The sequence below is a fragment of the Nerophis ophidion genome, linkage group LG23 (assembly GCF_033978795.1).
Source record: "Nerophis ophidion isolate RoL-2023_Sa linkage group LG23, RoL_Noph_v1.0, whole genome shotgun sequence".
Classification (NCBI taxonomy): domain Eukaryota; kingdom Metazoa; phylum Chordata; class Actinopteri; order Syngnathiformes; family Syngnathidae; genus Nerophis; species Nerophis ophidion.
Window position 1 is genome coordinate 42,492,800 of NC_084633.1, and position 10,565 is coordinate 42,503,364.

Below are 10,565 nucleotides of genomic sequence, written 5' to 3' on the forward strand. Positions count from 1 at the left end.
CACAGCGACGTGTGTGTGTGTGTGTGCAGGTGAATCACAGCGACGTGTGTGTGTGTGTGTGTGTGCAGGTGAATCACAGCGACGTGTGTGTGTGTGTGTGTGTGTGTGCAGGTGAATCACAGCGACGTGTGTGTGTGTGTGTGCAGGTGAATCACAGCGACGTGTGTGTGTGTGTGTGCAGGTGAATCACAGCGACGTGTGTGTGTGTGTGTGTGTGCAGGTGAATCACAGCGACGTGTGTGTGTGTGTGTGTGTGTGTGTGCAGGTGAATCACAGCGACGTGTGTGTGTGTGTGTGCAGGTGAATCACAGCGACGTGTGTGTGTGTGTGTGCAGGTGAATCACAGCGACGTGTGTGTGTGTGTGTGCAGGTGAATCACAGCGACGTGTGTGTGTGTGTGTGCAGGTGAATCACAGCGACGTTTGTGTGTGTGTGTGCAGGTGAATCACAGCGACGTGTGTGTGTGTGTGTGCAGGTGAATCACAGCGACGTGTGTGTGTGTGTGTGCAGGTGAATCACAGCGACGTGTGTGTGTGTGTGTGCAGGTGAATCACAGCGACGTGTGTGTGTGTGCAGGTGAATCACAGCGACGTGTGTGTGTGTGTGTGTGTGCAGGTGAATCACAGCGACGTGACGGTCATCACCTTCTTCATCATGCCAGCTCGCACCAACAACTTCAACGTGGAGACTCTGAAAGGCCAAGCAGTCAGGAAGCAACTTTGGTGAGGGAGCATTTTAAACATGTTTTATTCTTTTTACTTATCTTATTATTATTATTTTTATTCAATATTCTACTATCAAGTTTGATCATGTTTTATTCCTTCTACTTCTGATCATAATCATTATTATTATTATTAGTGTTGTAATGAATGTTTTAGTGAGGATGGCAGCTCAGGTGTTGGACTAACGAGGCTTTCCTTCTGGCTGGCAGGGACACGGCTCAAACTGTGAAGGAACGCTTCGGGAAGAAACTTTATGAGTCGCTGCTCGTGTACGTCCAACTCTGCATGCTTTATAAATGTGGAATGACCCCGGTTTGTTTTTCTTTTACTGTTTCCAAGACTGCTAAACACATTATGATGGGACTTCCTGTTGTAGCTTGTCGTTACAACTCTGCACAACAGACGGCGCTAGGCATCATAGCTCCGCTGGTTTGCCCCAGAACAAGATCAGTGTTGCTGTGGGAGGGGGGAAGGGGGGGGGGGGGATGAGAGGAGAGAGCGTACATCTCCACACATACAGATAAATAATCCTTCACTTCAGGGGGGGGGGGCGTGAAAATGGTGTGGTTAGTGAGAGAAGAAACGTGAAAGTCAATAGCACAATTGCTTTTTTTAGTGTAGTAAAGAACTATCTTGACACATTTAGATGCAAAAATAAATATTGGCTTCGGGGGGGCGTGAAAATAATTGGGTCAGGGGGCGCCATGAGGTGTCGGGGTTGTGTTGGATCCACTATGGATTGAACTTTCACAGTATCATGTTAGACCCGCTCCACATCCATTGCTTTCGGTCCCCTAAAGTAGGGGGGGTTGCCCACATATGCGGTCCTCTCCAAGGTTTCTCATAGTCATCATTGTCACCGACGTCACACTGGGTGTGAGTTTTTCCTTGCCCTTATGTGGGCCTACCGAGGATGTCGTTGAGGCTTGTGCAACCCTTTGAGACACTTGTGATTTAGGGAAATATAAATAATCATTGATTGATTGATTTTAGCAAAGAACTATCTTGACACATGCAAATAAAAAAAATAAACATTAACTTCAGGGGGGGGGGCGTGAAAACAATGATGTCCCTGGGAGGTATGGTGTCGTGTCAGGGGAAGGGGGCGTGAGAGACAATAGTAGAATAGTTTTTGTAGTGTTAGTAAAGAAGTATCTTGACACATTTTGATACAAAAATAAATATTGGCTTCAGGGGGGGCGTGAAAATAATTTGGTCAGGGGGCGCTGTGAGGTGTCGAGGGGGAATGTGGGGCGTTAGAGGCAATTGTGTAATAGTATTTTTTGCTTTAGTAAAGACCTATCTTGACACATACAAATGAAAAAAAATAATTAAAATTAACTTCGGGGGGGGCATGAACAACATTCTTGCCCCTGGGGGGCATGGTGTGGTGTCGAGGGAAGGGACGTGAGAGGCAATAGCATAATAGCTTTTTTAGTGTTAGCAAAGAACTATCTTGACACGTACAAATAAAAAAAAAAAACATTAACTTCAGGGGGGGCGTGAAAACAATGATGTCCCTGGGAGGCATGGTGTGTTGTCCGGGGAGGGGGCGTGAGAGGCAATAGCATAATAGCTTTTTTAGTGTTAGCAAAGAACTATCTTGACACGTACAAATAAAAAAAAACCCATTAACTTCAGGGGGGGCGTGAAAACAATGATGTCCCTGGGAGGCATGGTGTGTTGTCCGGGGAGGGGGCGTGAGAGGCAATAGCATAATAGCTTTTTTAGTGTTAGCAAAGAACTATCTTGACACGTACAAATAAAAAAAAACCCATTAACTTCAGGGGGGGCGTGAAAACAATGATGTCCCTGGGAGGCATGGTGTGTTGTTCGGGGAGGGGGCGTGAGAGGCAATAGCATAATAGCTTTTTTAGTGTTAGCAAAGAACTATCTTGACAGTTGAAACAATCAAGTTCAGGGGTGGGGGTGTTGGGGGGTGAAACAAATGGTGTGTGCCAGTTAGTGTGCTGAATGTGTCCAGGGGCCAGCTGCCACTTAGTGTGCTGAATGTGTCCAGGGGCCAGCTGCCAGTTAGTGTGCTGAATGTGTCCAGGGGCCAGCTGCCACTTAGTGTGCTGAATGTGTCCAGGGGCCAGCTGCCAGTTAGTGTGCTGAATGTGTCCAGGGGCCAGCTGCCAGTTAGTGTGCTGAATGTGTCCAGGGGCCAGCTGCCAGTTAGTGTGCTGAATGTGTCCAGGGGCCAGCTGCCAGTTAGTGTGCTGAATGTGTCCAGGGGCCAGCTGCCAGTTAGTGTGCTGAATGTGTCCAGGGGCCAGCTGCCAGTTAGTGTGCTGAATGTGTCCAGGGGCCAGCTGCCAGTTAGTGTGCTGAATGTGTCCAGGGGCCAGCTGCCAGTTAGTGTGCTGAATGTGTCCAGGGGCCAGCTGCCAGTTAGTGTGCTGAATGTGTCCAGGGGCCAGCTGCCAGTTAGTGTGCTGAATGTGTCCAGGGGCCAGCTGCCAGTTAGTGTGCTGAATGTGTCCAGGGGCCAGCTGCCAGTTAGTGTGCTGAATGTGTCCAGGGGCCAGCTGCCAGTTAGTGTGCTGAATGTGTCCAGGGGCCAGCTGCCAGTTAGTGTGCTAAATGTGTCCAGGGGCCAGCTGCCAGTTAGTGTGCTGAATGTGTCCAGGGGCCAGCTGCCAGTTAGTGTGCTGAATGTGTCCAGGGGCCAGCTGCCAGTTAGTGTGCTGAATGTGTCCAGGGGCCAGCTGCCAGTTAGTGTGCTGAATGTGTCCAGGGGCCAGCTGCCAGTTAGTGTGCTGAATGTGTCCAGGGGCCAGCTGCCAGTTAGTGTGCTAAATGTGTCCAGGGGCCAGCTGCCAGTTAGTGTGCTGAATGTGTCCAGGGGCCAGCTGCCAGTTAGTGTGCTGAATGTGTCCAGGGGCCAGCTGCCAGTTAGTGTGCTGAATGTGTCCAGGGGCCAGCTGCCAGTTAGTGTGCTAAATGTGTCCAGGGGCCAGCTGCCAGTTAGTGTGCTGAATGTGTCCAGGGGCCAGCTGCCAGTTAGTGTGCTGAATGTGTCCAGGGGCCAGCTGCCAGTTAGTGTGCTGAATGTGTCCAGGGGCCAGCTGCCAGTTAGTGTGCTGAATGTGTCCAGGGGCCAGCTGCCAGTTAGTGTGCTGAATGTGTCCAGGGGCCAGCTGCCAGTTAGTGTGCTAAATGTGTCCAGGGGCCAGCTGCCAGTTAGTGTGCTGAATGTGTCCAGGGGCCAGCTGCCAGTTAGTGTGCTGAATGTGTCCAGGGGCCAGCTGCCAGTTAGTGTGCTGAATGTGTCCAGGGGCCAGCTGCCAGTTAGTGTGCTGAATGTGTCCAGGGGCCAGCTGCCAGTTAGTGTGCTAAATGTGTCCAGGGGCCAGCTGCCAGTTAGTGTGCTGAATGTGTCCAGGGGCCAGCTGCCAGTTAGTGTGCTGAATGTGTCCAGGGGCCAGCTGCCAGTTAGTGTGCTGAATGTGTCCAGGGGCCAGCTGCCAGTTAGTGTGCTAAATGTGTCCAGGGGCCAGCTGCCAGTTAGTGTGCTGAATGTGTCCAGGGGCCAGCTGCCAGTTAGTGTGCTGAATGTGTCCAGGGGCCAGCTGCCAGTTAGTGTGCTGAATGTGTCCAGGGGCCAGCTGCCAGTTAGTGTGCTGAATGTGTCCAGGGGCCAGCTGCCAGTTAGTGTGCTAAATGTGTCCAGGGGCCAGCTGCCAGTTAGTGTGCTGAATGTGTCCAGGGGCCAGCTGCCAGTTAGTGTGCTAAATGTGTCCAGGGGCCAGCTGCCAGTTAGTGTGCTGAATGTGTCCAGGGGCCAGCTGCCAGTTAGTGTGCTGAATGTGTCCAGGGGCCAGCTGCCAGTTAGTGTGCTGAATGTGTCCAGGGGCCAGCTGCCAGTTAGTGTGCTGAATGTGTCCAGGGGCCAGCTGCCAGTTAGTGTGCTGAATGTGTCCAGGGGCCAGCTGCCAGTTAGTGTGCTAAATGTGTCCAGGGGCCAGCTGCCAGTTAGTGTGCTGAATGTGTCCAGGGGCCAGCTGCCAGTTAGTGTGCTAATGTGTCCAGGGGCCAGCTGCCAGTTAGTGTGCTGAATGTGTCCAGGGGCCAGCTGCCAGTTAGTGTGCTGAATGTGTCCAGGGGCCAGCTGCCAGTTAGTGTGCTGAATGTGTCCAGGGGCCAGCTGCCAGTTAGTGTGCTGAATGTGTCCAGGGGCCAGCTGCCAGTTAGTGTGCTGAATGTGTCCAGGGGCCAGCTGCCAGTTAGTGTGCTAATGTGTCCAGGGGCCAGCTGCCAGTTAGTGTGCTGAATGTGTCCAGGGGCCAGCTGCCAGTTAGTGTGCTGAATGTGTCCAGGGGCCAGCTGCCAGTTAGTGTGCTGAATGTGTCCAGGGGCCAGCTGCCAGTTAGTGTGCTGAATGTGTCCAGGGGCCAGCTGCCAGTTAGTGTGCTGAATGTGTCCAGGGGCCAGCTGCCAGTTAGTGTGCTGAATGTGTCCAGGGGCCAGCTGCCAGACGTGTCCAAGATGCTGGACAAGGAGGACTTCACCATCATGAAGCGTGCCATCTTTGCCACGCAGAGACAGTGCCAGCCCCCCGTCTGCACACACAATATGTTGGAGGACAGCAGTGACCCCATCCTCAGCTGCGTGCGCCGCATAGGTCTCTTCAACAGCGCCGCCGACCGCGTCAAGGTGTGCACACCTTCCTCTCCACCTGGTGATAGTCATCTACTGGGTGTTAATATTCATGTTTAGGTGTTAATATTCGTGTTTAGGTGTTAATATTCATGTTCAGGTGTTAATATTCTTGTTTAGGTGTTAATATTCATGTACAGGTGTTAATATTCTTGTTTAGGTGTTAATATTCATGTTCAGGTGTTAATATTCTTGTTTAGGTGTTAATATTCGTGTTCAGGTGTTAATATTCGTGTTTAGGTGTTAATATTCGTGTTTAGGTGTTAATATTCATGTTCAGGTCTTAATATTCATGTTTAGGTGTCAACATTCATGTTTAGGTGTTGTTAATATTCATGTTCAGGTGTTAATATTCGTGTTTAGGTGTTAATATTCATGTTCAGGTCTTAATATTCATGTTTAGGTGTCAACATTCATGTTTAGGTGTTGTTAATATTCATGTTCAGGTGTTAATATTCATGTTCAGGTGTTAATATTCGTGTTCAGGTGTTAATATTCATGCTCATGTGTTAATATTCATGTTTAGGTGTTAATATTCATGTTTAGGTGTTAATATTCATGTTTGGTTGTTAATATTCATGTTTAGGTGTTAATATTCATGTTTAGGGGTTAATATTCATGTTCAGGGGTTAATATTCATGTCCAGGGGTTAATATTCATGTTCAGGTGTTAATATTTGTGTTTAGGTGTTAATATTCGTGTTTAGGTGTTAATATTCATGTTTAGGTGTTAACATTCATGTATGGTGGTTGTTAATATTCATGTTCAGGTGTTAATATTCATGTTCAGGTGTTAATATTCGTGTTTAGGTGTTAATATTCATGTTTAGGTGTTAATATTTATGTTCAGGGGTTAATATTCAGGTTTAGGTGTTAATATTCATGTTCAGGGGGTTAATATTCATGTTTAGGTGTTAATATTCGTGTTTAGGTTTTAATATTCATGTTCAGGTGTTAATATTCATGTTTATGTGTTAATATTCATGTTCAGGTGTTAATATTCTTGTTTAGGTGTTAATATTCATGTACAGGTGTTAATATTCATGTTCAGGGGTTAATATTTGTGTTCAGGTGTTATTATTTTCATGGGTTAATATTCGTGTTTAGGTGTTAATATTCATGTTTAGGCGTTAATATTCATGTTTAGGTGTTAATATTCATGTTTAGGGGTTAATATTTGTGTTCAAGTGTTATTATTCATTTTCATGGGTTAATATTCGTGTTTAGGTGTTAATATTCATGTTTAGGCGTTAATATTCATGTTTAGGTGTTAACATTCATGTTTGGGTGTTGTTAATATTCGTGTTCAGGTGTTAATATTCATGTTCAGGTGTTAATATTCGTGTTTAGGTGTTGATATTAATGTTTAAGTGTTAATATTCATGTTTAGGTGTTAATATTCATGTTCAGGGGTTAATATTCATTTTTCAGGGGTTAATATTCATGGTCAGGGGTTAATATTCATGTTCAGGGGTTAATATTCATGTTTAGGGGTTAATATTCGTGCTTAGGGGTTAATCAGGTTCAGGTGTTAATATTCATGTTCATGGGTCAATATTCATGTTCAGGGGTTAATATTCATGTTCAGGGGTTAATATTCATGTTCAGGGGTTAATATTCATGTTCAGGTGTTAATATTCATGTTCAGGGGTTGATATTCATGTTTAGTGGTTAATATTCATGTTTAGTGGTTAATATTCATGTTCAGGTGTTAATATTCATGTTCAGGCGTTCATGTTCAGGTGTTAATATTCATGTTCAGGTGTTAATATTCATGTTTTGTGGTTAATATTCATGTTTAGGTGTTAATATTCATGTCCAGGTGTTAATATTCATGTTAAGCGGTTAATATTCATGTTTAGTGGTTAATATTCATGTTCAGGTGTTAATATTCATGTCCAGGTTTTAATATTCATGTCCAGGTGTTAATATTCATGTCCAGGTGATTATGAAGTAGGGCTGCAACCAACGACCATTCTTATTGTTTATCTTAATTATGACTTGACTAATTAAGTTCTGAAGTAGAGCTGCAACTTGTGACTCTTTTTGATAGTCGACTAGTCATCAACTTTTAACGATTATTCGACTAATCGGATTATAAAGTTCAGGCTGCAATTAACGACTATTTTCTTAGTCTATGTAAACGATTCGTTGACTAATTGGATTATTAAGTAGAGATGCAACCTGTGACTCTTTTTGACAGTCGACTAGTCATCGACTATTTTAACGACTATTCAACTAATTGGATTATGAAAAATGGCTCCAATTTACATCTATTTTTATAGTCTCTTAACGATTAGCCGACTAATCGAATTATGAAGTAGGGCTGCCACTAACGACTATTTCTATATCCATCCATCCATTTTCTACCGCTTATTCCCTTTCGGAGTCGCGGGGGGCGCTGGCGCCTATCTCAGCTACAATCGGGCGGAAGGCAGGGTACACCCTGGACAAGTCGCTACCTCATCGCAGGACTATTTCTATAGTCTATCTAAATGATTAGTTGACTAATTGGAATATGAAGTAGGAATCCAACTTGTGACTATTTTGGATAATCGACTTGTCATCGACTATTTTAACGATTCTTCGACTAATCGGATTATGAAGTAGGGTTGCAATTTATGGCAATTTTCATAGTCTCTTAATGATTAGTCGACTAATCGGACTATGAAATGGGGTTGCAACTAACGACTATTTTTGATAGTGGACTAGTCATTGACTATTTTCACGATTAGTGGACTAACGGGATAATGAAGTGGGGCTGCAACTAAGGAGTGTTTGTTCTACTTATTGAGATTGTTGTATTTTGCAGCACTTCACAACCGGGCTGTTTACAAAGTGTCACAATGAAGTCAACCAGAATAATAATAATAGTAATGATAATGCATGATGCAACAGCTACAATATTAGCCACTTAAGTATTATAATAATAATAACAAAACAAAACCATAATAATAATGCATGATGCAACAGCTACAATATTAGCCACTTAATTATTATAATAATAATAACAAAACAAAACCATAATAATAATGCAATGCAACAGCTACAATATTAGCCACTTAATTATTATAATAATGATAATAACAAAACAAAGCAATAATAATAATGCAATGCAACAGCTACAATATAAGCCACTTAATTATTGTAATAATAATAACAAAACAACAATAATAATAATGCATGATGTACGTCTGCAGCCCTGTGCTAGGATGAGTGATTGAACATGTCAAGTGATGGTGTTCCATGCATCCAGATTATCTTCCATCCTGAGTTCCTGTCCTCCACCTCGCCTCTTCTTCCCATGGACTACGAGGAGTTTGTGCGAGGATGTCACCTGGGCGTCTTCCCTTCCTACTACGAGCCTTGGGGCTACACGCCAGGTGGGGCTACACGCCAGGTGGGACTCCCCAGGCTGCGAGTGATGGGGCTGCTGTGACTGTGAATGTTGCCTTGCAGCGGAGTGCACGGTCATGGGGATCCCTTCCATCTCCACCAACCTGTCGGGCTTCGGCTGCTTCATGGAGGAACACATCGCCGACCCCTCAGCCTACGGTGCCACTCACACTTCCTGCCAGCGGACGCCCGCGGACGCTCCCTCTCACACCTTTCATGTCGGGCAGGCATCTACATCCTGGACCGGCGGTATCGCGGGGTGGACGAGTCATGTAACCAGCTCACATCCTTCCTGTTCCAGTTCTGCAAGCAGAGCCGGCGCCAGAGGATCATCCAGAGGAACCGCACCGAGCGTCTGAGTGACCTCCTGGACTGGAGGTACCTCGGCAGGGTAGGTCTTCAAATCCGGAGAGCACACACCCACTACATTTTAGGGGAAAAAATAGTTTCATGTTCTAGCCGCGCCGGACGATATGTTGTGAAATGAGTTATTTCCACAGAAATAATCTGTAAATGTTTATTTCCGTACCTGCTTTGTTTCAAAATAACAGGGCAGTAAAACGGGCGATCAAACAAAACAGAGGTCATGGTCATGGACTCACTAGCTGTGCAAGCTAGCTCTCGAATCAGCGAAACGGACTCAATAACTCCACACTGACGTTTTGGTGAACTTACTAAGACAATAAAAAAAGAATGCCATTGTACGTTACGTAAACGTGTTAGCATATTAGCTAGTTTGATAGCATGTACAAATATGCATGAAAACACTCCTGCAGACATCACACGTGGGACGCTTTAGTGACTAAGAATAGTTTTAGTTGTATTGTAAAACTTCTTTGGAGCGATGGAGGAAGAATCCATACGAGTAGGTACGCTATGGACGGCTAGGCGACAGAATGGCACTTCTACTTCTGGTCGGTAGGACGCTACACTACCTGTAGTGATCAAAGTGGTACAAAAGATGGCGCCACAGCACAAAAAGTAGTGTCTTTGTGTGTGTTTCATGAAAATGACTTTGTGTTTTGGCCATGAGCACCGTTTTATAAGCCGCAGGGTGCAAAGCGCTGGGAAAAAGTAGCGGCTTCTCGTCTGGAATTGACAATATGAGATGATATTTGTATGTTTGTGTTATTTCCTCAGTATTACGTGTCTGCACGTCACATGGCCCTGGCCAAGGCCTTCCCCGAGTCTTACGTCTACCAACCTCAGGACGCCACCGCGGTAAGTCGCCCGCCCTCAATATTTCAATCATTTCTGCTAATATTCATTTTCACTTCTATACATATTTAACACTTTAAAATATGCTCCAATACAATATTACAACTCAAATTTGGTAAAACTATTACATTTGAATAATTTCCGGTATTTATTTGCACTTTTAGTGTTTAGTCTAACAATATTTACCACTTAATAAAATCCAGAACAATATTATAACTCAGATTTGTAAAATTAGGACATTTTAATCATTTCTGGTAATATTAATTTTTACTCCGTGTTTTTTCCTTACATATTTACCACTTAAAAAAAAAAATTCCAATACAATATTACAACTCAAATTTGGTAAAAAATATGACATTTTAATCATTTCTGGTAATATTAATTTTTACTTCTAGTGTTTTTTCTTACAATATTTACCACTTCAAAAAAAATTCCAATACAATATTACAACTCAAATTTGGTTAAAAAAATATGACATTTTAATAATTTCTGGTAATATTAATTTTCACTTTTAGTGTTTTTTCTTACAATATTTACCACTTAATAAAATCCAGAACAATATTATAAC

At 44.3% G+C, this 10,565-nt stretch overlaps 1 protein-coding gene across 4 annotated transcripts in view; it reads left to right on the top strand.

Annotated features, from left to right (window-relative positions):
• Positions 1 to 10,565, top strand: part of gys1 (glycogen synthase 1 (muscle)) — a 64,314-nt gene that overhangs the window by 49,405 nt on the left and 4,344 nt on the right. For 2 of the 4 annotated variants that reach the window (XR_009803840.1, XM_061884708.1), the window contains exons 9-15: positions 616 to 722; positions 932 to 991; positions 5,153 to 5,381; positions 8,640 to 8,766; positions 8,843 to 8,938; positions 9,007 to 9,170; positions 9,920 to 10,000. Coding sequence is in view for 2 of the 4 variants with exons in the window: in XM_061884708.1 (XP_061740692.1) it covers positions 616 to 722; positions 932 to 991; positions 5,153 to 5,381; positions 8,640 to 8,766; positions 8,843 to 8,938; positions 9,007 to 9,170; positions 9,920 to 10,000 (864 nt within the window). In the remaining 2 variants the exon portion in view is untranslated. Of the gene's footprint in view, positions 1 to 615; positions 723 to 931; positions 992 to 5,152; positions 5,382 to 8,639; positions 8,784 to 8,842; positions 8,939 to 9,006; positions 9,171 to 9,919; positions 10,001 to 10,565 lie in introns of all 4 variants that reach the window. The other 2 variants (XR_009803841.1, XM_061884709.1) reach the window with 2 other exon arrangements.